This window comes from Lonchura striata, chromosome 4 (assembly GCF_050655825.1).
Source record: "Lonchura striata isolate lonStrDom1 chromosome 4, ASM5065582v1, whole genome shotgun sequence".
Lineage (NCBI taxonomy): Eukaryota > Metazoa > Chordata > Aves > Passeriformes > Estrildidae > Lonchura > Lonchura striata.
Genome location: NC_140706.1, coordinates 47,932,240 through 47,958,188, shown reverse-complemented (window position 1 = coordinate 47,958,188; position 25,949 = coordinate 47,932,240). Strand labels below are relative to the sequence as shown.

General features: G+C 40.4%; 2 protein-coding genes across 13 annotated transcripts in view; one reads left to right on the top strand and one right to left on the bottom strand.

Moving 5' to 3' along the window:
* Nucleotides 1-1,073: 1,073 nt before the first annotated feature.
* Nucleotides 1,074-18,389, bottom strand: INTS12 (integrator complex subunit 12). Of its 2 annotated transcripts, none has more exons than XM_021531464.3 (7): nucleotides 18,258-18,389; nucleotides 11,846-12,009; nucleotides 9,834-9,980; nucleotides 9,110-9,297; nucleotides 5,260-5,419; nucleotides 3,801-3,953; nucleotides 1,074-2,029 (listed from the first exon to the last, which is right to left on the bottom strand). In XM_021531464.3, exons 2-7 carry the CDS (start codon nucleotides 11,999-12,001, stop codon nucleotides 1,451-1,453), a joined length of 1,383 nt encoding a protein of 460 aa, XP_021387139.3. In that variant the 5' UTR covers nucleotides 12,002-12,009; nucleotides 18,258-18,389; the 3' UTR covers nucleotides 1,074-1,450. The 2 variants fall into 2 exon arrangements, with proteins under 2 accessions (XP_021387139.3, XP_021387138.3); XM_021531463.3 differs by lacking the exon at nucleotides 18,258-18,389 and adding an exon at nucleotides 17,799-18,251.
* GSTCD (glutathione S-transferase C-terminal domain containing) overlaps nucleotides 18,365-25,949 on the top strand; it is a 49,772-nt gene continuing 42,187 nt past the window's right edge. For 2 of the 11 annotated variants that reach the window (XR_014954862.1, XM_085578131.1), the window contains exons 1-3: nucleotides 18,365-18,404; nucleotides 22,948-23,379; nucleotides 24,570-25,028. Coding sequence is in view for 9 of the 11 variants with exons in the window: in XM_085578131.1 (XP_085434257.1) it covers nucleotides 22,969-23,379; nucleotides 24,570-25,028 (870 nt within the window). In the remaining 2 variants the exon portion in view is untranslated. Of the gene's footprint in view, nucleotides 22,143-22,947; nucleotides 23,380-24,569; nucleotides 25,029-25,949 lie in introns of all 11 variants that reach the window. The other 9 variants (XR_014954860.1, XM_021531472.3, XM_085578130.1 and 6 more) reach the window with 8 other exon arrangements.

Here is a 25,949-nt window from a genome sequence, read left to right as displayed (position 1 = left end):
TCTCGATTCCTCCTCCTCATGCTGTTGTTTTTACACAGCCCTGGAAGCTGCAGGCACTACAAAGATAACACCTTTGTTTTTTTTCCTTCCACAGGAAATAATAGCTGAAAAATTATGCAAATTTTCCAGGCAGCTGAGGAAATCCTGATTAAATGAAACTATTCCTTTGGCTGTTTAAGGAACTTTAGCCTAAATCTTAATTGTGGAGACAGGAAATGAGGTATGGGAAATAGCTGCCACATATCAAGCTTTACACACATTTAAAATACAGCATAGCAAAGATCACCTACCTGTGCCAGTCATGTGGTGGCTTGACCATGGAGAGATGTCAGGTGGCCACCCCAGCTGCTCTGTCACTCACTCCCCTCCTCAGATGGGTAGGGGGGCACAGAAAATAAGATGGAAGGGTCACAGGTCAAGATAAGGGGAGTGAGAAATCACTCACCAATTACCATCGTGGGCAAGACTCAGCTGTGAGAAGATTAATGTGACTCATTACCCATCAGATCAGCGTATGATCAGAAAACAACATTGGCCATGGAAACCCAATACAGTCCAATATGTTTTCATGTTTAGAGAGGCTCCCCTCATCACAGAAGGAATGGAGGGAAATTGCCACATGCTGGTCACAGAGAGCAAGACTCAAGGTCATTTTCCAGTGCCCACCTTGAGCCAATTCTAAGCTAAAAACAACCTGGAGCAGCTGGGATGAAGAGAGGGAGCACAAACCATGAAGAACAGCTCAGGGGTAACATTGGAGAGCTCAAGTATCTGATACTTCTCAAATACAGGATGATTCTCTACATTTTAAGAAAACTTGAAGACAGTTTTGACTCTCTTCTGCCCTTTTTAGTTGAAGTTTCTCACTGTATAAAACCAAAACAAGCCAATTTAGCAAACTGCCAAACAAAAAATTTCAGCTTAAATACACTGTTATTGAACAGTTAAATTTTTTAATTAAAGGATTTTTTCCTCTAACAAGCTTTATAATTCGAGGTAATAAACTGCACGATGTTGAACATCTGAAGCATTCTAAATGTTGGACTATGGGGCGAAAGAAGAATGGCAATGGCTTCCCAGATTAATAATACTTTTATTATTAATACTTATTTAATTTTTAAGAATGATGGTTTCAGTAAGTTCAATTTATTAAGTATCTACATAAATGTGGGGGTAAAAAATACCCAACATCTACAATTTCAAGTTTCAGTGTTTTGAGCTACAAAACCAGGAGCATGTAATAATGAATTCTTCTAACATATTCAATTCACAGATTTGGAAAGGCAGAAGGACTATGAGGATTATTATAAGTTTGACCTTCTGTATAACATAAGGTTTGGGCTTCCCTGATTTAACCTCTTTCAGTCCAGTACCTGGGATGATTTCCTTTAAGTAAAACCTACGCTGCTGTTTCACTGCACACAACCAACAACATCAGCAAGCAGCCAGACTATTTCTTGAGCTTCTTTTGAGCAGCCTTCTTCTTGACCATCTGTAGCCTTTTCATGGCATTGAGCTGGGACTCCTGCGAGGTCGGGCCCTTCGGAGGGGCCGGCTGGGCGCCGCTGTCAGCCGCGGCTTTGGCGGCGCCGGCCGCGCTGCCGCCCGCGGAGCCGCCGCCGTTGCCGCCGCCGGCCGGGCCGCCGGCGCTGGGCGCAGCGGTGCCGGGGCTGGGCAGCCCCACCTTGCTCACGTTGTCGCTGCTCACCGAGCGGCTCAGCGTCGTCTTCCCCAGGGTCAGCGGCGGCGGGGGCTTCAGCTGAACGGGGTTTGCGCTGTTGTTGGCAGAAGCTGCTTTGGTCCCCAGTCCTGTCTTGGAAGTCGCCAGCCCTGACAAACCCACGGGTTTCTGGTTGTTTGAGGAAGCTGCGGGTTTCCCGCTGGCATTCTGTGCTGTCGATCCCAGTTTGGCAGTTGAAGGGTTGGCAGAGGAGGTTTTGGCTGCAAAAGCAGCCCATCCTGTAAGGCCGCTCGTTGCTGAAGAGGAAACGCTTGTACTGGCAGAGTTCCCCGAAACTGCTGCCGAGGTCTAAAAAAAATAAGCATTCTTATTATAGCAGCTTCTATTTGTGTAACACATTGCAGCAGGAGTACACTGAGCCTCTGATTCAGTTCTTTTCCCAGGAACACCCAGCGAGTGGCCAATATTTAATCACTGGTCACCACAGTTGAAAAGTACTAACAAGAACAGGAAAGGATGCCAGGTGCAGCCAACTTTTAATCTCTCAGGCACAAAGAACAGAGTATCCTTTCTCCCCTTTCTTCTGTACACTTAGTAGCTACTGTACAGCACTGTGATCTCTCCATAAATAATAAAAACCCAAATTTGTGAACTATAAAAAAGGTGGTGGTCTTCTTTTTTATTTGTTTACTGTTGTTACCAGGTGTCACTTTTCAACAAGCTGACAGATGCTCAGACAAGAATCAGACAGAAACTGTTGAAGTAGCAGGATCTAAACTGTTTCCTTTCTTCTTGATTCTGAGCAACTTGTTCCACAGACAGAATTAATAAAAAATACTATCTTATAGTCTTTTCCCATTCAGGTACTGCAAAAGACAAACTTTCTGCAAACATGAGTTCCCTTTGCCTGTGAAGCACTGTGTTATCCACACTGAGTTCCCACACCTTAAACCCTACTATTCCCAGGCTTCAGGTGAAGATGATTTGTTGATTTAAATCAGAGTTAGACCAAATGGCAGAGTCAAAGCAAAGACTAAACCTCTCTATTAAAGTAACACTCCTTTTATACTATACCCAGACAACTTCTAAACAGTAAATTTGATGGAGAAATCAGGCCCCAGCTCTTACAACACGTTTAGGCACATAAATAATTCTGCTGGGGTGAACAAAGTAATTCACAAGTCTAAGTGCCAGAGCAATACCCATCCTAGTATTCATGATGGTTTGCATCCAGGTAAAGCAATGGCAAATATAACTTTGAGCACATGAATAAATGCTTTCATTTTCAGATAAAACTATATTTTCCTAAGAAAAGGTCATGCTTTATTAGACTACTCTGTTATTTATTACACTGCTTCTGGTTTACCGCCTTTGACCAAATTGACCTTTACTCAATATTTTAACTTGGAAAAACAGAAACATGAGGCAACACAGAATTAAAGAAGAGAATCACAGAATGGTTTGGGCAGGAAAGGACCTTAAAGATCATCTTGTTCCAACCTTACTACCATGGGCAGAAATGCCACCTCCTAGATCAGATTATATTTAAGAAGCTCCTAAATTAAATCTCACAGAGTCAGCAACACTTTCCCTACAATGGAATCACAGAACCATCTAGACTAGAAAAGACCTTCAAGATCATCAAATTCAAGTGTAAACCCAGCACTGTCAGGACCACTGTTGCCATGAGAAAAAGCCTTCCAAGTGTCAAAATACACATATATTGCTTGACTAGAGAGAGCAAATAATGTATTTTATACAATTCATAGAATCATAGAATTATTCACATTGTGGAAAGGACTTTCAAAATCATTCTAGTTCCAATCCCCCAGCCATAGGCAGGGATGCCTTCCACTTGACCAGTCTGCTCAGAGCCCCACCCAGCTTGGCCTTGAACACTTCCAGAGATGGGGCATCCACACATGAAGTGAGGCTTTTTTCCTCCTATTCTTTCAGTGTTCATACAAACCCACTATGCTCTGCTACTACTCAGTCCACACAGTGTAAGAGACTATTTTCAATTATGGTTCTAATGTGAAAAGATTGGTGTAATTGAAAAAAACCCTATTATCTTTGCAGTGAAACAAACTCTTCCTCTGGTAAATTTAAACTACATTACCTTGACTTCTGTTCTCTTGAATGCCAGAAAAGCTGGTGGGGTCTCAGGTTTTAACTTGATTTCTGGTTTCTTGACCAATGGATCCTTCAAAGCTGGTGCAACTGAAACCACTGCAGGAGCTGGTTTTTGAGGTGGTTTTTGTGTCTTCTGAGCCTGTGTAAATGGTAGGAAAAAAACACCCTCAATAAGTTACAGGCCACATAACATGGACTGTTTTGACTGTTAACAAAAGGCATGAGCATTTTAAGATTGCAATCTAGCCTTTACAATTTCAGGTTTAATGGCCCCTGAGAAATGAGGCAACAGGGTATGTGGAGATGTGCTGGGTATGGTACTGGAGACAGGGTCCAGCCAAAAAGCATCCTGAACAGAACTTGCTATTTCAGTGTGGAGACAGTGGCAGTGTTGATGCTTGGAGAGCAGGAAAGCACTGGGCCTTTACAGGAATAAGGCAAAGGCAGGTGAACTTGCAGAAGACAAGGACACAGTCCAGCAGTACTGGGATGTAGACTGCAAGAGCCTGGTAAGAAGTAGCAGGCAAAACGGCAGAATTCATGCCAAAACAAAAAAAGGAAAGGCCATACTGAAAGTAACTGCTCAATGGCAAAACTGGCTACTCTGTGCAGGAACTGACCTCCAGCAAACACTCCTCTGAGTTCAAAGGCATGATGATCATCAGAATAATCATGTATTTCAGTCAATGATGGTACATCCTAGGCCAGGATCTTACTTTGCCTTCTTTCCTTGTTTCTTAGTGGAGCCAATTTCAACAGATAACACTTGCTAGTTATCGCAAAACAGTTTCAAAACACATTTTCTACTGTATTTTTCTGTATTCTGGGTGTGATTTTAAAACATCAGAACTAAAGTCACTACTGTTGCATGCATCCAAACTCTTATATTTCTTTTTCATAACAAGATGAGTGGGAATCTGGTAGGATATTGTCCAGTCATGCAGATAAATAAAAATAAAGGCGCTTTTTAATTTTTTTTTTTTTTTGAAACTGAAACGTGCTACCCTCAGCTTAATTTTGACCCTGAGAGCATTCAACACATCAGACTGAAATTGGCAGTCTTGTCCTACAGGAAGAGAACCATTCATATCCAAAGCTGATAACAAAACTTAAACTGCAGGGCTATTACTAAAAGCTGAGTATCACCTGAAATTAAAAAAAAAAAAAGGTTTTAACTTCTGCTTGCCAAGCAGAAAACAATCCTATTTCACTCTTCTTCATTCACCTTGTGATTTTTAAAAAGCTTTATTTAAGAGGTGCATTGCAGAATACTCTTTGAGATGCTACATTAAAAACCACAGCTGCAGCAAGGGAAGCACTGCTGAGAAAAATAGTTCTCCAATGTGCTTCCTAAGACTTATCTAACCCAGGAAATATTCTCAAACAGTAGAAATAGCCTGCTGTATTCAAATAGTGCTCACATGAGACAAAAAACTGACTCCTACCATTCTCTTCATCTGCCTGGTACAGCGGGCACAATACCAGACAAGTCGAGGATCATTCACTTCCTTGTCTGTCACCTGAGGTTTATGGCAATCCTGGTGGTAGAGATTATGGCACTCCTGACACTCCACTAGCTGATTCACAAAAGTAACTGTCATTTGCCTGCAGAGCAAATAGTTAAGAACAGATTATGGGAGAAAGCACTTAGAGGATTATCCAATTGTTGAAAATTTTGCAAGGCTTAAGATAAAAAATAAAAATATTTTTTCTTTCACATATATTTTCTACCTGTGGCTAATTGAGTGTATTCCTTTTCTCCCTGTATCAGTTCTTCCTAACTAACATTTTAGAAATGTGGTATTTTTTAAAGGTAATTTCTTTCAAGATATTTGAAGACTTCCTAATTCTATTAAATATGCGTATATGACAGTCTTGATTTCCCTGTTTGATTTTTACATTAGAGATGTAAGTCTTTCCCGCTTTAGTTCACCTGGGCATTTTATGGATACATCACAGCATGCCAATTATGACTTCCTCATTAAATAGCACATGAGGGAAAGTCTCCATTTGGGTAATTTTGCTGTGAGATGCAAAGCAGTACAGTTCAAGAACAAATAATTTCTCAATGACAAGCTTGTAGGAGTGCTTTCTGCTGCAGGATTTAAAAGCATCATCACCCAAGCTCTATGCTACTTTGAAGATGTTTTATTAGCCATCCCTTTGGTCTCTACCCCATAAACAGACACGTGGAAATTGAGATAATACCAGAATCATGGTGAGATGGAATAGAAAGGATTAATTGTGCAGTCCTGCCTTGAAGCAAACATGCAAGCTGGTGATGAGGGCTTCATTTTGCGTGGGCCTTGCTGAAAGTAATCACGCTGTATAAATGACACATTAGTGATATATACATGGCTGGGAGTCTGCCTGTGAATTACCCAAATACCATTTTCCTAACGATTCCTTCTTTCAGATGACAAATCAAGCTATTTAATTGCTAAGCTGCTTTTGCTCATATCCCCAAGGAGCAGGTACCCAGGTAACCATGGAAACTCTATTTGTAGATACATGGGGAAAGGTAATCCCTTATTTCTTTATATAACAGAAAAACAAAGTCTGAAGGTATTGTCCACATAAGTACTGGAACATTTTCTAAGAAAGATTTCTCTTTTAAACAGGCTACTAAAAAAGAGAAAGGGAAACCTTTCTGAAATTCTAAGGTCCATTACTTGACATTCAGGATATTTAAAAGATATTTTGTTTTGTTTTTTATTCCTAAGTAAACTGGATCAGAACAGATAGTCTCAAGAAGGGAGACTCACCTCATTTTAAAATGACAAAAAACAATCCCCAACTGATTAAAAAACTGATGAATTCTTATTTTAAAATTCTAAGACAACTAACAAACAAACCTAATGATTTTTTACCTTCAAAAATAAACCAATCAAACAATTATTCATAGAAAATCAGGTTGTTATTTCCAAACCAGTCTTTAAAAAAATTTCTTTTGTGAGGAAAACTTCGCTATCATCGACAAACTTCATGTAGTATTTCCTCCTTGTACAACTGAGGAGCCAGTGAGGAGTCTCCATAACTGGTAAGTTGTCCTGTTTTTCCCAGACTACAAGTACTGGAGAGGATGAAGTTATTTTAATAGTCCCTCTCTCCTTATGCCTAACTTAGTAAAAAAGAATAACTAACTTAATATAAAAGAACAAGAAGAAAAACACGACAGGCATCAACAATAATTAAGCCTAATCACTATGAAAATACATTTTACACTTGGCAAATCTTGAAGAAACATTTCATGCCTCTGCCTTAGTTTTTAAGTCTATAAAAAGGAATAGTTAATATTCAAAAGCACTTTTTTGCACTTGTGAACCCAAAGCTGGGTTCTTGCTAGCTTGTCTTCTTAAGCAATATAAATATAAACTCTTTTGCTATGAACTCCACCTACTCTGCGATTTGACATGTTTACATTCACAACTTTTTGAATAATTAGTTATTAAAAGATGTCATTTTCAAAATGTGCAGACATGTTATTATTTTGGCTCAAGATATTACCCCAAAAAGGGTGCAATAAATAGAGGAATACTGTCTGACCAATGTGCTGGATTCAGAACTTTAAAGCACAAGTCCTCTGAAAAACATCCTGCCCAGTGTGAGCTGGAGACAGACAACCATGTGACATAAGTTTCAGCAGGTTCCATGTAAAATGGAAATAATCCATAGTGTTGGGGTGACTGCTGCCACTCTCTAATGAGTTGCTCCTTCCCCAGCAGTGCTTCTCCCCCTGTCTGGCATTAGAGATATTTTAGTTAGACATCTTCTGCAAGAACACTCGAGTTGGTGACCATGAATGGATAGAAGCAAAGCCTTCAGCCATGTTAAATAAACATGGATTGTAGAACAGCTAATGGAACCATGTATCTGGCCTGTGCCTTTCAAAGTCTTGGCTACACTGGGCACAGGAGTTGCATTTTCTTTCTTCTGTTTCTTTACTTTGGAGGCATTTCTCATAATGCCTGCAAGTATTTTGCTTTGCTAGGGAAGACACAGAATTAATCATCCACAGCAGGTCAAGACTGTATAAACAAAACTTCATTATTCCCTCCTACCAAACAAGGTAATACCTTACTATTTTTAGTAGCATTTTAACATACCACTAAAAGGGGCTTTGCCTCTTTTAGGAGACAGGAAAAATGGAATTTGCAGGAAAAAAGGTGAAGTTCAGATATTTATATACTTCTTCCCTTTTCAATGTCTATAATAAAAAACTAAATATTGAGCTAACACATGAGAATAACATGAAATCCCATCAGTCCCCAGCTGGTCACCAGTATAATCATCTGTAACTACAGAAACTTATCCTCTGTGCACTGACAACACTTCCCTATCTTCACAACAGGAACGAGCATGGAAATGATGATAGAATAATATTATAGGACACTGTTTCCCAACTGACTCAAGCTGAGCTAAAACACATACTGCTGCCAGAAGGCCTGTCCCTCTTCTCTGTCCTGGCTCTACACTCCTGCATCCATACATGTGCTAGCATAAGAATTTACTCTTACTGAGCTGACTGAAACCTAAACCTACTGAAAAACCCACGTGGAGAGCTGATCCAGTTGATCACAAACTGTACTGACAATACATCCCCCCTAAACAGTCCAGGGAAGGAGGTACAATTGGGAGAGCCAAACTGTTCCCTTTGGCAGCACTGGGGCCTAGCAAGGATATAAATGATCTCTGAAACAAAATCCTGATGTGAGTGATTTGATCCTAGGATAGTTATTCAAAAGTATTTTGTACATCTGTTAACACTAAATGGACTGCTAGTACCATGTTAATAAGTCCAGTTTTAGAGACCTTACTGGAACCTAAAAACAACCTGTCTTCACTGCAAGGTATATTTGCTGATAAAACATGGCTATGTGTAAACTAATGTCAAATGATTAGAAAAAGAAGAGCAACACATACAGATCTCACAGTAATACCACCTGAAAGTGCTTTCAAATAAGAACTGATTTTTAAAAAAATGTTTATTGCTAGATATTAATATTTTGTTTTCCAGTAATTGAAAAATGCATTTGTTATTATAGGTTTTGCATCTTATCTACTTTTATTTTTCACTCATCCTTTCCTGCAGAAGAAAAACTGGTTCAGTCTCTAACATTTCCATTTTCAAGAAACCATTCTTATTCATGAAGGAGCATTAAATGTATTATCAATTTTGGATATTAAGTGATTAAGTGATTTCTGGAATAAAAACTTTGAAAAGCATTAACTAAGTGGTACACAATTTAAAAAAAAGTAACTACACGTAGCTGGAAAGAAGCAACATTGACTTACCTGCAAACAACACAGGCTAATCCCATTTCCATGGCAAAGTCATCAGCACTGGTTTCCTCAAAGCTAGATAAATCAGGCATGGATAAATCCTTGCTTGTCTGAACTGTAATAGGAGAGGAACGAGCCTCTTGCTTCTCTACCCTGGGCTTCTTTGGTGCATCAGCTCCTTCAGCAGGATCCCCTTTTGTCTATTAAACACACACACACAGAACGTGAAAATACAACAAGCTAACAGGTTATTAAAATGAGTTAAAATGGAACTATTATATGAGCAGTATAAGAAGGTATGCTTTACCCAGTGTACACACAATGTGCTTCTTTAATTATGTATTTTCTTAAAAATATTTATGAACTAGAAGCTCAAGGCTCTTTTTGCACTTCACCTCAAAATCCTTGGAAAAGCTTTGGGAATATCATATTTCAACTTGCTACATTTTAGTAATCTTTTATGAGATCACATGAGATTATCTCATAGGATTTAAAACACAGAATGGTTTGGAAGGCACCCTTTAAGTCCAGCCTCCCCACAATGAGCAGGGAAAAAAATCACAGAATAATTACAAAAAGACATTTATAAGATTGCCTAAATGGCAACATGACTGGCTAATGTAGCTCAGAGGCTAGATGAGTTGAAGATAAGATGAGTTGAAAGGGGGAGATTTTGGCTAAAACACCTTTGGGATAATTAACCAAGTTATTTCACTACAGAACAAAAATAACTTACTTTATCTGCAGATCTCTTTTCTGTTTCTTTTTTCACCTTTTCTGATGCAGTGGGCTTGCCATTGTTGTTGCCAGAAGGCAAACTAGATGAAGCTTTAGGCTCTTGCTTAATGGGTTTGGTGACAGATACTTTTGGTTGCTCTACTTCCTAGAAACAGAAACAAAAATTGAAGCCAAATTCTGCTATTGACTTTCTACCTAATTTGCAATTAGTGAGATAAAAGGACAGGCAAACAATATGCCATACAGCCCTGATTATCTACATATACACGTTCTAAAAAAAAAACCCATTTCTTAAAATATTTTCATATAACATCAACAAATTAGCATTTACATTGCAGAGAATTAATAAAATCTTCCCCTACCACTCTCTTTCTGAGGAAAAGATACTCCTTTTGCAAAGACAGATCCTCTTTGGAACATTAATTAAAAATGAAATTCTGCTTTTAGAATTCAAAGAGGCAGTGAATATGAATTTTCAGATAGTTCTAAGGACAAAATTCAATATGAGCTAAAAACACAAGCTGACAACTGATATAACCAGACATGAATAATTAATTCCTTCATGGAGACAAATATTGACCTCCTCTTAATCTCAGTCCACATTTGTCTATTGGATTAATAAATTTAGATTTCAGCAGAAATCAATGGTGATCACTAATGACACGATAATGTCAGCAAATGGGTAATAATCAGGAGATCCTGTAAATGAGTGACCAGTCACACTGATGGGCACAATCAAGGTACCCCTCTCAGCTGGTAAGATGGGAGCAATTCCCTGCTGTATACTGGGACAGGTCCTAAGGTCTAAGCTTCAGCCCTCCAAAGTTCCTTGACTTGACTGTGGTAATCCTGTGCTCCCTACTCTCTTCTTGGATTTCATGGTCAGCCACAAATTCACCCCGCAGCCTGCAAATGCAAGGAAAGGAATGCTTGTAACTTTTTTTCATTTCTGACCTTTGCAGTCCTGCTGATATTAGATATATACTGAAAAGAGAACAAAAGATTTCTTCCTCTAGCCTGAGCCTCAGTTTCACCTGAGGGCAGGTGACTTCCAGCCAAGCTGTTATTAGAACTGGCTTCCCAAACCTCTTTGCAGTGTTATTTGGCTCCCTGCTTCATCTTTAAACCACACACTTCTTTGAGCTCTGAGATAAAGGGCACTTGAGAGTTTTGAGACCTGTGTTAGGTTTCAGGGAGTTACCAGGATGAACAGAAAGGAGTTAGACCACACAGTAAAGTATGATGTATGCTGAGCGGTACTAGTGCCTTTCAGTTATTTGGAGGCACGTAGAAATGAAATATTGCAAATGTATCAGCATACAGACCATCATTAGAACACAGCAGGCTGACATGCAGGCATCCTAGGGGAGAACAAGACCTCATTATCCATATGGCAATGCACAGCAGCACAAGGATGTCCCTGCTTGGTTATTTCCATACGCTCATTTCAGAGTCAAATACTCTCTCCAGCAGGTGTTCAGTGATTTTCAGTAGATGAAAAGTAATGTTTGTCCATTGGACAGCAATGGTTTCAGCCTGCAAATAATTTCTGTTTTGAACCATTTGGTGTTTTTCTCATATGATTTCATCAACAGAATTTCAAGGAAAGAGATACAGCTTTATTGGTAAACAGCTTATTTTGTTCATTATTTCTCTGTGGCAAAGGTAATCTATATTTTAAAGAACTTTTAGCTCTGAAATGTAACTGCAGAAATATATAAGTTTGGGGGCACCTTACACAACATGTCTGATATAATGCTGAATATCTCTTTTAAGTCTTGGTGGATCAACAAGGTAAAGAGATTTTCTTCACATTAACTTCCATTAATTGAATGGATTATGTTGTATGGAAAAGGGGAATGATGAATATGATGAATATGAACACTCCATAATTACTTTTTCCTCAACTTCTGATTCTCTTTTAACCTTTCAGCTGCAAAAGAGGAACCAGGAATGGCAGGAGCTTTATTAAGGCACACAAAAAGCAGCCGTGCTCCCTAACACCAGTACCTTCTGAGAGGGACGATAGCTCGAGTCAGTTCCTCTGGCCAACGACTCGTCAAGAAGTGCTTTCAGTTTTTCAGCAGAGTCCTTACTCTTTGAGTGCAAAAAGCCCAGGGCTTTCAGAAAAATGGGATCCAGCTCCAAGTTCACTGTAGCAGCCATAGTTGTGTCTTCAAAGTAAGTTAAAAGAAAAAAGAAAAACAATTACAACTTTATTCACATGGAGCATAATTCAAACAACATGTGGCAAATAGAAAATTTCTTTTCTTTTTAAAATGAAATTATATTAAACCACAGCAAGGATTATATCTGAATTAATTATCATTAGACGATGACTGTGAGCTTCAGTGCTGCAGAACTTAGAATATGACTGGACATCTTGAATGTCAAATTCATTCTTTGGCATATATGATATTCAGAAATTAAACTCATCTTACATAAATGAAAAAATTTCATACTCTTGATATTTCATATATAAAAATATTGAAAAGTATGCAAAACAAATATTAACTTCAAGAAAAGCAATTACTACCCTTCTCCTCAACACTTTTTGCACATACAGTGATTTCTACATTGTTATCATTTAAGAGCAACTAGGAAAAATCTCACCTGTAGAAAAATTAACTTTTGAAACTTCTAAAAAAACCAGCTCATTGTAGCATATAAGATATAAACAGCTAGTGGGTTGTTATATATATATAAAAAATAGCTGAAAAATACATTTTTAAATGTAGCTGAAACACTGAAAAAATTTGTAACTCAGATTGTGACCTATCCACACACTCATGTGACAGTCTAAGTGTAATGTCAGATAATGACTATCCAGAGCTGCGAGATGCCACAATGTCCATGGAAATGGAATAAACTGAGGAAAAAGTTACAACAGCTTTAAAAAACTGTTTACCTCATAGCATTCCTGCACTTGGAGCACTGTGTTAATTTATTTAAAAAACTCTAAGGAACAGCATTTACACCAGAAATTGTTCCTACAAAGATAGATACCTAACTTAAATTAGTAAACGATAATTAATAATTTAAGAAATAACATGGGAAGTTTCCTGATCTTTTCTAAAAATGTATGAGAAATGTTATTTTTAATAGTCCCATTTAAGTCTAATTTAAAATACATCGGGATGTTTGTAGGTTTGAGTTTTTACCTACAATAACCTAGAAGACATTCTTGAAAAGCCTTTTATCAGTTCTTTCATCAAAAGCACTGTCTGGACAGCTTTTTCAGCTGAAGCTTCTAAGGTTTTTTCTGATGAATTCCTTTTGATATTCATGGCAGTGAACTTTTACCTCTCTGGCCAAAACACCAGCACTGGCAGGCTGCTCCCTCAACACCTGCCTACCAGTCCCCAGGAACCTTTATCTCATGCTGAGCTTTCACGAGACACCAGAGAATCACTTGACTGAGATCATCAAGGGGTTCAACATACAGAACTTCATAGGGATTTTATCAATGGACCCAGCAGAGAGTTAAGAAACCTCTTCAAGAGCCCCTTCTCTCTTCCTTAATCTTTGCCACTTGACAAATCATTTTCTGGTGGCCACAGAACTTCTGCCAGGAAGTGCTACACACCAGCTACTCGGCTGTCTCACTGATCAAGCACAGACTGCAGCGCAAGCCCCGTCCCAGCAATTCTGTCTCTCTCTGATGATTGCAAAAAGTGAATTCACAGAGCACAGAAAGCACATACCCTCTTTCCTTTATCCATCTACCTCTGATATGTGTTCAGGCTGCTCTTGAGATCTGTGGGTAGATTATGTCCCACATTTCTTTGTTCAGTGAACATGCCTTCCAAGTCTCAGCACCACACACTCTTAAACTAGGACTCTGCTAAATCCTCTGTTGAATGAAAACCGCAGAATTGACACACTAATTTCAGAAATTTTGTAGAACTCCCTGTTAAAAACAACATCCTTCAAGTTCTTCTCTCAACAAAAGAGGAATTCTACTAGGAATATATACTTGTGTACATGAGAAAGAGGCAGCCTCAACAGCCATTCACAGCCATTCTCTAATATTTTGAGAATAAATGTAAACATAATTAAATTTTCATCTCTCTGAAGGTAACACCTCCCAGATTTTGTTTCTAGCTCTAGCTTTTTAAAAACATATATTGAAAGGGACTGTTAAGCCCCAGTTTTCCAAAGGGTTCTCCACACTTATTCTTTTATTTGCTAGGTAATTGCAGCAATTCTTTCTGTTCTTGATGACAATTATAATGTCCCAGGCTACTATGCCTACAACTAACGAATCACAGGAAATTTCTCAAGAGAAGAGAGGAAACTGGGCTTAGTAAACAGTTCAAGTATGCTCAGTTTAGGCATGTATTTTCAAATTAAAAAAATCTATTAGTGAGTTAGAGAAGGAGATCCATCTTCAATGGAAAGATGAACACATCAATAACTGTCTTAAAAATAGTGTAATCTGAAAAAAGCAAATTGATAATTATGCTCTCCTTATGGGACCATAGCAACACTGCTGTCAAAAGGCTACTAACAATATCTGTCATGGTCCAAAAGGCAAATTATTGCTTTTGGTAGTGGCCCTTTACAGATGTTTGCAGATCAAACAATTTCTAAGTATCAACCAGTGGTTTGACACTTGTAAACCTAACATCCAATTTCATTCATTCATGCTTTCATGCACAAACTGCTCCTGTATGGCTGTCAAGTCAGCATACAGCAAAGTGACAGCCTTGAGACAAGGACAGCAGAGCGTTTCAGTGATGATGCCATAGGCTATTCTGCAAAACAGACTTCCTTGACTTGCCTCTTGAAGTGGAATCTTTGTACAGGAAATAATTCAAATGCTGTTTAGAAAAGAGTGAGTATGACACTGTCTTTTCTGCATTAGATTGATAATGCAACTGTGAGATCAGAGGGCTGTGTTAAAACTTTTGAACCCTGAGCAGAACAAGTTTTGCACCAAGCAAGCACATCTTCTTGCAACCCAGCGTTCACCCATCAGTCTAACCCTAAAAGCACCTTTCTCAACCTAGATCTCTGTTACCTCCCAAGGTGGACTATTCTAAGTGATCTAAAGGCAGATGTGACAGCCTGGTCAGAGAGCGAGAAAACAAGATTTGTTTTCTCACAGTGAACTTTTGAGACGTTTAGGGAGTTGTAAAGAAACTATGGTGACTTTTATAAACAACCTGCGGTGGTGTTTTCCTACTCTGTTTTTCTGTTCTTCTCAAGGACTGTTTGTGAGAAAGACGTTTTTGTTAGTTAGCCAATCAGGTGGAATGTGTTGAAGCTGTCTATAAAAGAGGAGAGTTTCTCGTATTAAAGGCTGTTGTGCAAACCAGCCTTCTGGTGAATCTGTGTAATTTCTTGCTCAACGGCAACAATCTAAATCCATGGGGAAACATACATGTTAATCAGTGAATTGTTATCTTTAAAACATATATGAAGTTTTGGATGCTTTCATTTCTTGAGTATACCATTGTCTTCTGCCAAATACAATCAACCTTAACTGCGCACTCTACAGAACATGCAGTCTTCCAATTTAAGACTTATTAGATATATAGGGTGTAGGAGCCCTCTTATTTTTTTTTTTTCATTCATTTGCCATCTACTGTTTTGCACACCTGCCCATGTATTATCTTATTCATCATGACTTGCAGCTAAATGGATCTACTTCCATTACATTTTCAGATACAGTCATACTTTCAACCATCTGTTTCTGAACTCCTGTTATTATTTTCTGAGGCACGTATACTACTAAAGATGTTTTTCAAAGAAAGTACACATCTTCTATTTATATTGCAATGCTATTAAAGTCTTCTGCTATTATGCCATCCTTTTATAAACTCATCAATATTTTTATTTTTTACTGCCACTTATGATTAAAAGGCCTTTCACTCACATATCCTTTTCAGCGACCTTCAAGATCTGTAGCAGTTACCTTAAAAAAGTCACATGAACGAACAGCTTATATAATTCCTTCCAACACACTCACTGCACTATTTTTCATTTACCACTGTAAAAACAATTCACTTTTCCCTGTCACTTTGGATCCTTCTATTCCTCAGAATTTACCCTCTTCCTGACTACATCTATTAACAGCGACAGTGGCAGATTTTCCTTATTTACCAATAATGCCTCTTCCAGGTCACTTTCAGATCTGATGATTCTGAAGAAAGTAGATCTAGGAAAATCTTAAAAGGAGGAAAAAATTAACTTCTATTTTCAGCTGCTTAACTATCTTAATCAGCACTTGATTTATGACAGGATAATTTCTCAGTTACTTTCCACAAGGGACATTTCAAAACTCACGCACTTCAGTAGTCTGGATAACTGTATTAATGAGAACAATTGTATTAATCCGTTCTAATTTTCTTGTCATTGTCTTCAAAGAATCTTTTGAGACACTTATAAGATCTCCTGCTATGGAGTTACTAGTACTGGCATCCTTAATTTTACATTCTATTCTACAACATATTTTATAATGTTCTTTTAAATTAGTATTCCAATCAATATCACCACAAACAGCTTATCCAATATTTTAAAAATTACATTAATGCCCTATATTTTCTGTTTTCTCCACAAAAACAGTGAATTCTTTCAGGATTACAGAATCATTCCTTGTGGAAGGGACCCCACAATGTCACCCTGTGCAACCTCCTGTTCAAAGTTGACACTGAATTCAGACCAGTTTGCTCAGGGCTCTTCCAGCTGGATCCTGAAAATCTCCAAAGACACGAATGCAAAAATCCTTCTGGCCAACTTGTCCCAGTGCCTCACTGCCTTCATTTCCTTGCTTTGAATTGGAGGTTTTAAGTTGTGCTGTCTCTCATTCTCCCACTATGCATGTGACTATGAAGACTGGCTCTATATCTTTCCAATAATACCCTCAAGAAAATTCAAGCTTCCATTATATCCCCCTAAGCCCGGAGCAGATGGTATCCAACACACCCTCCATCTCCAGATCTAGCTATTTAGTCACAGAGGACATGCCAATTGATCAGGCATGATTTATCCTTGGTAGATCTGGCTCTTCCCAGTTTCTACCTTCTTTTGCCACAAATGGCTTCCTCCACGATCCTTTCACAGGAGGAAGGAATGAGGCTGACCAGTCTGTAGTTCTCTTCTTTGTCTTTCTTGCCCTTTATGAAGATAAGATTTGCCTTTCTCCTGTCTTTGGGATCTCCCCCAGTCTCGTGGCCTTTAAAAGATGACAGAAAGCAGCTTTGTGTAGATGCTGCCAGTTGCTGGCACCCTTTAATGAAGTCTACGTGGGCCTATGGACTTATCAGGGACAATCTGCTTCAATCCTCTTCCACAACTTGTAGTTCCTCCTCTCCTTATGCTCTGCCTTGTGGCAAAAGGCCCTGTGAGACCTTACAGGTCAAGTCTGTGACAAAGAAGACATCAACTGTTTGACCCTTATCTGTGTCTGCTGTCACTAACAAACTTCTTCCATGCAGCAGTGGTGATGTTTCCTTGTAAATCCCTTTCCTGATAAATGGTATGATTCTTGTGAGTGCCTTTCAACTCAGGATATTTTGTGATAATTGCACCTGCACAACTGAGATTTGCTAAGCCCTGCTACCACTGAGCTTCAATATTCTGCAGAAAATGGACCCGAGGATGTTTCAACATGCCAGTGCTCATTGGCTTAAAACACTGGCCAATTGAGTACACCTCTCTATCTTTTCATCTTTGCATTATTCAACATCCACACTGAAACTTATCAAGTGTACAAATTCCTGGGTATCATGTCTCAGAGAGAGAAGCAAGCTTTAGTCAAAAATGAATTTCTGAAGCAGTTACGCCAAAGCCACGACGTGACCCTCCGCAATCTACTCGCTGCAAATTTCTCCCTGGGATTTCTTTTTACCAACGAAGGGAAGGCCTCTCATCTGAGAGCAACACTTTAGAATGCTTAAAAGAATAAAATGCCATCCTCCTACAACCATTATTGCCCCACAGGGCACCCAAAGCTCACCTGGGCCCGAGGGGAAGAGCGGCCGGGTGTGCCTAAGGGCTCCCCCTTCCTCCCTCCTGCCAACATCCTATTTCTCCCATCCATGCTCGCCCCCACTGTCCTCTGCCAACCCCATTTTTCTCCTCCCAAATGCCTCTTGCCGCTACCAAACCTGCTCTTCCTCCCCTCTCCTAAATTCTTTTTCTCCTCCCCAGACCCCTCTGCTCTCTCGCCATCTCCCTCCTCCTGCCCGTTCCCAACCCCCCTTTGCCTCCTCCTAAATCCCTCTTCCCCTCCCAACCCCAAAATTCCCTCTTCCTGTTGCCAAACCCCCTCTTCCCTCTCTCAACTCCCCTCTGCCTTCATCCTCCCAGTCGTTCTCTGCCCTCTCCCAGTCTCCCTCTTCCTTCCCCCTTCCCACTCCAAATTTCCTCTTCCCGATCCTCTCGAGTTCCCTCTCCGCGCCCGCTGGTGTCTCACCGGAGACGAGGAGGAGGAGGAGGAGGAGGAGGAGGAGGAGGAGGAGGAGGAAGGCTCCCCGGCAGGTCCGGCGGCACGGCAGTCCCCGCGCAGCAGTTCCGGGCGGCGCAGGAAGAGGCGGAGCCGGGACGGAAGCGGCCGGGCCGGGTAAGGGCAGGGAGCGGGGAACGGGCAGGATGGAGGGAACGTGGCGCTGCCGGAGCCCCGGGGCTGCTTTGGCAGCGCTGCACCGACAGCAGCTGAGAGCAGAGCTTTAGGGAGCGGGGCTGCAGGGAGCTGTGCTGCGGGAGCCCAGGCGTGTGCTGCCGTCCTGAATCCCGGCTCTGTCCCCGTGTCGCGGCTCTGTCCCCCGCATCCCGCTCTGTCCCCGAGTCCCGGCTCTGTCCCCCGCATCCTGGCTCTGTCCCCGAGTCCCGGCTCTGTCCCCCGCATCCTGGCTCTGTCCCCCGTGTCCCGGCTCTGTCCGCCCTATCCCGGCTCTGTCCCCGTGTCCCGGCTCTGTCCCCCGTGTCCCGGCTCTGTCCCCCGAGTCCCGGCTCTGTCCCTGCGTCCCGGCTCTGTCCCCGTATCCCGGCTCTGTCCCCCGCATCCCGGCTCTGTCCCCCGAGTCCCGGCTCTGTCCCCCGAGTCCCGGCTCTGTCCCCGAGTCCCGGCTCTGTCCCCGTGTCCCAGCGTCCCGGCTCTGTCCCCGTGTCCCGGCTCTGTCCCCCGTGTCCCGGCTCTGTCCCCCGCATCCCGGCTCTGTTCCCCTTGTCCCGGCTCTGTTCCCCGTGTCCCGGCTCTGTTCCCCGTGTCCCGGCTCTGTCCCCCGAGTCCCGGCTCTGTCCCCCGTGTCCCGGCTCTGTCCCCCGAGTCCCGGCTCTGTCCCCCGTGTCCCGGCTCTGTCCCCCCTATCCCGGCTCTGTCCCTGCGTCCCGGCTCTGTCCCCGCATCCCGGCTCTGTCCCCCGAGTCCCGGCTCTGTTCCCCGTGTCCCGGCTCTGACCCCCGCATCCCGGCTCTGTCCCCGTGTCCCGGCTCTGTCCCCGCGTCCCGGCTCTGTCCCCGCATCCCGGCTCTGTCCCCCGCATCCCGGCTCTGTCCCAGCGTCCCGGCTCTGTCCCCCGTGTCCCGGCTCTGTCCCCCGCGTCCCGGCTCTGTCCCCGCGTCCCGGCTCTGTCCCCGCGTCCCGGCTCTGTCCCCGTGTCCCGGCCCTGTCCCCGAGTCCCGCCCGCATTTGGCTCTCCAGAACCGACCACAGCTTTCTCTTCCTTCGCAGACCCGCCTGCAGCTCGGGTCCGAAGCTGTTCTGTTTCCCCCTTCTGAGCAGGGCTGGCCCCGAACGCGTGCAGTAAATGGGTCGTCTTGGATAGAAATACAGCTCCAGGCTCTCAAGTGACGTGCCTTAAAGCACAAATAATGCTTCGCACCAAGTTAAATGTTTGCCGCGTTTTTAAGTGGCATTATATTAAGCGTTTCTCAAATGCTAAGGCGCCTGCTTTACAGAAGTTCCGTTTTACTGTGTAGTAACCAACAAATGAATAGGATCTTTTTGATCTTTTTCCTTTCAAAAGGAAGAGGATGTTTATGTATTTATTTGTCTTTAATTTTTATGGGAAACACTTGTTTTTAAAGCAGTGTTTTTCTTTATTACGTTGTTAACAGGGCAACTGAGTGGACCTAATTTAACTGTGGTTTAGAGCATGTTGAAAGGGAGGAGAAAATGGTAAAAACAGCGCAGCTAGTGAAACTTACATTTACATATTATTTATAATTTTAAAGTAGGTGTCTTTTATACCAAAGGTAGGCAATGTTATTTATCTTTGTCATTTAAGTTGCAGTGCAAATTGTAACATTGAACATTGCTTTTCATTTTCTCTCTTTCAAACAGTGTCTACTGTAAATACGGCCAATAGAATAAAAATCCATCTCTTCCCACAGAATTTACAGTCTAATTAGAGAAAAAAGTGCTGGGAAAAAATACTGTGAGCAAACAGTACAATGTCTTACTAGGTTTGGTTAGTTCTGTATTGCACATTTCATTTGATTGTGTATGTCTACGTCTGCTTTTCTCTCAGTAAGTTGCCAAGGGATTAATAAACACATTTAATGGATAGGTAGTAGTTTTGTGAAAAGATTTAAGTGAGAATGGGCAACCATTTAGGCTGTTAAGTTTTTGAATTGAAAATATGTGCATAAGTCCACAAGGAATATAGATTCTGCGGAACCAAACAGTGTGGAAGAGCACCAGTATTCGAAACAAAAAATATAGGAGGTGACCTTATAACGTCAGTGCTTAGAGACAAAATGTTGAGAGGAATTATCCAAAAATATGGGAGAGGGGTTGGGTGTGGCAGTATAAGGGTATGCAGCTCAGTTGAAGTGATGATTCAAGAAGGCCTTTCTTCTTACAGGAAACAATGAGGAAACAGAGGTAAAGTCACTTATAGACAGAACTCCTGGACACATTATTTTAGCTTCTCTTCTCTGAGAGATTTGAGAATACAATTAGCCTGACTGTAATTTTCATTGTCGCAGACTGACCTTAAAAACCCCCAAAATCTCACAGCCAACCAAACAACAAAGCCTTTAAGGAAAAATGTCCAAATTTTTGGCTTGCACTAGGACAGACTTCCAGTGTGACACTGAGCTATAAATTCTCTTTGTGCTTTTGCTTTTTCACGTGTAACAGGAACACGGGAAACTTTAACCTTGCAAGGCTCTCTAAGAAAGAAGTCTGTTCAGTTTGGTGGAGAAACATAGACATTTTTGCAATAACTAACAATTCAAATAAATCCAGACTGAATGTGTTGATATTCTAATGACCTGTATATCAAGTTGCAGTCATTATGGAAGCCCAGTTTGTTAAAATTACTTGTAAGAAGTTTTTAAAAATAAATTTTAACAACAGGTGATTAATAGATGGGAACTATAGAATAATATACTTTGGAAATAGAAACCTTGTCAGAGTTTACCAAAATATTTAGTAGTTTTGCATAGCATGAGAATGACCAAAATAGCTGATTGAGTCCAGGAACATCAACTAGAATAAAAAAATTGAGTGATCAGGTGAATGTGTTTATCTGAGTGGTTTGCGTGCTGAGCAAAAGATGGACTTGTGAGTTCTTTGCGTTCACATGGAGAACAAAAATATTAACCAAAATGCATACAAGAGTACTTTTTAATATTGCAAGAGGTACTGTAGTTGAGGATAGGAGTTTAAATACTAGAAGCTATGGGTATGACTACGGTAGCAATAACTCTCCCTGATTTACCTCTCTGGCTGTGCCTTCACTGGATGATTTCTGCCACAGAGGTGTACTTAGGATATAGGCTCTGTCTCAGATTCCATGTTGTCAAGATTTATCCAAATAAAATATCTTGTGGTAAAGTAGGTATGGCATTGTGTACTGTCCTGTTCTTTGTGTGGCAGTGTATTAATTAAAGAAAAGCAGCAGTACTCGTAGCAGAGACACTTTTCTTGTCATTTAGTGGTTTAAAAATGTTTCACTATAACAGACATCAGTATTCTTAATGTCAGGTAGACTTGATTTTATTCTTCCACTCCCCCCTTTTGGGCAATTGTTTTGGCCCTCTGGTAGGTAATATGAAATAGTAAGTGTGATGTGCATGTCTACATGGAAAAAAAATAAATTGAATAATCAAGATGTATGAAATTAAAACTTTTTTAAAAAATACTTGTATCATGCGTGTAATTGTCAAAGACCTCATTAATCTAGACAGTGCTGTTCTAGTGCTATTCATGCTTTATATGTATGTGTATAAAACCCTATTCTGGCGTTTCTCAGCAGCGTTGGGGTTTCTCTTCCTCGCTGCGCTGTTGCTGTGCCCGTGTCACTTGTGCCATCCAGTGTCTGAGGCTTTCCGGTGCCACCTGTCATCCCAGGTAATGGGCAGTCCTGCTGAGCGATGGAGCAGAAAAATTACTGCTTCAGCGCCTTGTGTTAAACTCCCGTGGAATACTGTAGTAGGAAAAATGTAGCTTGCAACCCACTGTAAGGAAAATTAATGTGAGTTTTTAATATACTGAGAAGATACTAATTTCAGCTTTGCTATTGTTGAATTTGACTGCGTTAAAGTAGTTGTGTGTTTAAGGTGTTCATGTAGTATCATGAGATGAATGTTTATTTGCTTATGTTATTATCTCACCCAGCTCTGGATTAATTTTTAATACAAAAACCAATATTATTTCCCTAAATAGGCCTAAATACCTACTCTAAATGCCATTTAGCAGTTACAAAAAGACAGATGTTTGTATTAGAGAACTGACTGTTGTAGATATGTGCTCAGGAAATGTTTTTTTTTTAAATAATGCATGGTTAATATTGTGGAAGATTTTAATGTAAAAAACCCAACTTGCTTTAAAATGTTTATGCACTTAAAAATTGAAAATGAAACATTTTTTTTAGGTTTTGGTTGGTGTCAGAAATACGCTAAAGTGTAAAAAAAATTTACAGAGGTAATTTTCCTATTCCTGATCTTATATGTGAAGAGACAGTGTAGATGTGAAAGCATTCTTTTCCCTTAACAAAGGGCCTGCCAATTATTGATGCAGGATGTCTTTAGTAGTGTCTTATGTTAAAATCAGTTGTAGCAGATAGTGGAAGAACCAGTGCTCTAATTTTTTTTTTTCTTTTCTTTTTTCTATTCTGTATTCTTTTATGGATGTCGTACTCTGATTTCTATTTCAGGAACTTCATCTCAGGAAGAAGATGAAAGATAATGTCGCTGAAGAACATTTATATTTGGCTTTTTCTCATCAGTACAGAGATAGTATCTTTCCTCTTCATACATCTATCTCACTGTTTTTGCTATCCTATTGTGACTGCAAATTATTTAAAGTTTTTTTAGTGCCAACTGGCGAAGATGTGGGTGATCAGTGTGTGACAAAAAGCCTCGCTGGTGATCTTGAGGTCCACTTAATCTCCAGATGTCAGCTTCCAGTGGTTGTGCAGAGCTGCACTTTGCCTGCTGTTGTCGTGAAAGATGACAAATTCTGCAGAGCTGGGCTTTCTGTGGTCTTAAGACATATAATACAGAAAACATTTGAGGCAGATCCATCTAAAAAGGATGTTTTGGAACTCTTGGGCTTTAAGAAGACCTGCTTAAAAGCCTGTGCTGAAGTGAGTGTGTCTCTCTCTTAGATACATTGATTGGTTTTTTAATAAGCATTAAATGCTCTGAAGTAGATTCTTAATATTGATGTCAAGTAAGTTCTTTTAGAAAAAAAACTTAATTTGCTTAGAAAATGCAATTTTCTCTATGGAGAAGTACCTGTATTTTGGCACAAAGATGAAAAATAATTATTTTTGAAGATGCTAGCTTTTAGCAGCACAAAGAGAACCTTAATGTTAAAAAGCAGGTCAGATCTTTGCTTCATGTCTAGCAGTATGAGTTATAAAATTTGAAGTAAACTAAGAAACACCTAATTTCTCTCTGATTTTGATTTCAAGAACACTATATCTTGTTTGCCTTCATTGTCAAGGTGGCTTTTGTTTAGCTTATCCTCACCAGGTTTCCCAGTGTCTTTTCAGCAGAGTGGCTAACTGGCCAGGTGGTCAGTCCCTAGCCTGTGCCATTCCAGGGGATAAGTCCCTCCTAGGTGTGGAATATTCTGAATTTCACATCAGTTTCTCTCAGCTCATTCTCTAGTCTGTAAGGGCGCATGTGAATAGCTGCTCTACCTTGGAGTTTCTTGGGAATTTGTTGTCTGCTCTTCTCAATTCCATGTCATCCTTGATGGGAGTGTATTCCATCTCCCCCCTCCAGGTAAACATGATGAAATGGGATAGGCCTCAGCATAGACCCTTAAAGATTTCCACTCCTAACTGGCCTTCAGGTAGAGTGTGAACTGTTAAGCAACACTACCTTTTGGGTTGACATCTCAGTCCTTTTATCACACAGCAGTTTACTCATCTGGCAGCTCATCCATCTAGACCTGCCTCCCTCATGCCTCTCAGGAGGCAGAATTCCACCCTGGCATGATTGCTGTTTCCATAGTTGCCATTGATCACCGTGCCTTCAACTCAGTTCACAGCTTTGCTTCTTATGAGTTACAGAGGCACCCTAATTTTATGTCAATAATAAAGAAATAAAAATATGCTGTACTGGATAACCATTCTATTATATATAGGATTTAGCTTCTGAACTCTGCTGTTGTAAAAGCAATACAGAAATATCTGCGTTTCTGAGATTAACAAATAATATATTTAAAGCTGGAATTCCTTTGCTTGAAGTGATTGAATAACCAAAAGTTAACCTGGTTTTGTTTCTCTTTCTGTAGAGACATTAATTATGTAAATTTATTTGACAGGTTAGCCAATGGACCAGGCTCTGTGAGATCAGCATACCTCTGGCTGTTGAAAGATTTTTGACAGCCTCTCCTGAGCACTGCCAGGCTATTCCTCCTGACATTTTACTGTTGGAAAGGAAGCTTGGAGAACCTGTCCGAGTACATAACGATGACAAAATTCGAAGGCAGAAACTTCAACAACAGAAGGCAGGTGCCAAGGCTGCAGTGCCTGTGCTTGGTGAAGAAGCATCAGAGGAATTAAAAGCAGAAGTCCATGAACATCCACCCTCAAGTTTGGAACTGAATGTAGCTTTCTCCAAACTACTTGCCCAGGAAGCACCAGAGGCAATCAACAGGGAGGCCCCTCACATCAGGAGAACAAAAACCTCTGACCTTCCGCTCTTGGACCATGTTTTTGCAGAAGGGCTTTATTTTACTGTGGCAGATCTAGTGCTTTTGCCATGCATCCATCAGTTCTTGGTAAGCTGACAAATTCTGCAAATATAAATTAGTGTGCGTGTGTGTTTTTCACGAACCTAAAAGTTGTAAAACATGCTAATTTGAAACATACCGTGGTGTTTACAGTGTGACCTTATCCTGAAATCAAAGATTTGTCTTGTTTTTACACAAACACAGAAAACAGGGATTGGTGAGGTCACTAAATTTACTTCTAGATACAGAGCATAACAATGGTTAGTAAACACTGTTAACTGTTAAAATATTATATGAAATATTTTGGCACGAGTTTGCCCAGAGAATAATTTAACAATACTAGTATAGATGACTTGAACTCAACTTAAAAACTAGTTCTACGGTGGGAAAAACTTCTGTGGTAAGACTGTGCAAGAATCTTGCTCAGCACAATCTGTGTACTTAGTTTTATGAGGATAGAGGAATAGGAGAGATTTAAGGAAATTACAGCTCTGTCTTGATTTCCTATCACAGTAAAATGATTCAGTGAGTTTGCCTCCTACAGTTCTATTCCTGCAGTTACTGTATGAGATTTATAGCTAAGCTGGTGTCTATTCCAAGAACATTTGCATTTTGATTTTGCATGCTGGTTTACCAAATTTTTCTTATGGTGTTTGAAAACAAATGGAATTCCTGGAGAAGATGCTGTTAGACTGAGGATAACAATCTTGAAAATCAAGATAATGACTATCAAATATTAATAATATGACAAATGTCCACTTTGGAACTTTAACATCCTCAGTGGATTTCTGTATGATGATGGCAGCAATATGAATGCCTTTGAATTGAGATGATGAGTTATTTTACAGAAATGCTTCTTAATTCACGTCTGCGTTGTTTGTTTTGCAAATCACAAAATTGGATGTGAACAGCAACTTCTGTATGGATGGTACTAAACAAGAGTATTAAGATAAAATGCTTTCTTACTAT

What these genes read in the sequence shown, in the direction of transcription:
- INTS12 (XM_021531464.3), bottom strand. Translation starts at nt 12,001, where the DNA reads ATGGCTGCTACAGTGAACTTGGAGCTGGATCCCATTTTTCTGAAAGCC. An exon ending in TTAGCCTGTGTTGTTTGCAG is followed by an intron (nt 5,420 to 9,109) that starts GTAAGTCAATGT and finishes TTTGCTCTGCAG; the next exon opens with GCAAATGACAGTTACTTTTG. An exon ending in TCAAGAGAACAGAAGTCAAG is followed by an intron (nt 2,030 to 3,800) that starts GTAATGTAGTTT and finishes TATTTTTTTTAG; the next exon opens with ACCTCGGCAGCAGTTTCGGG.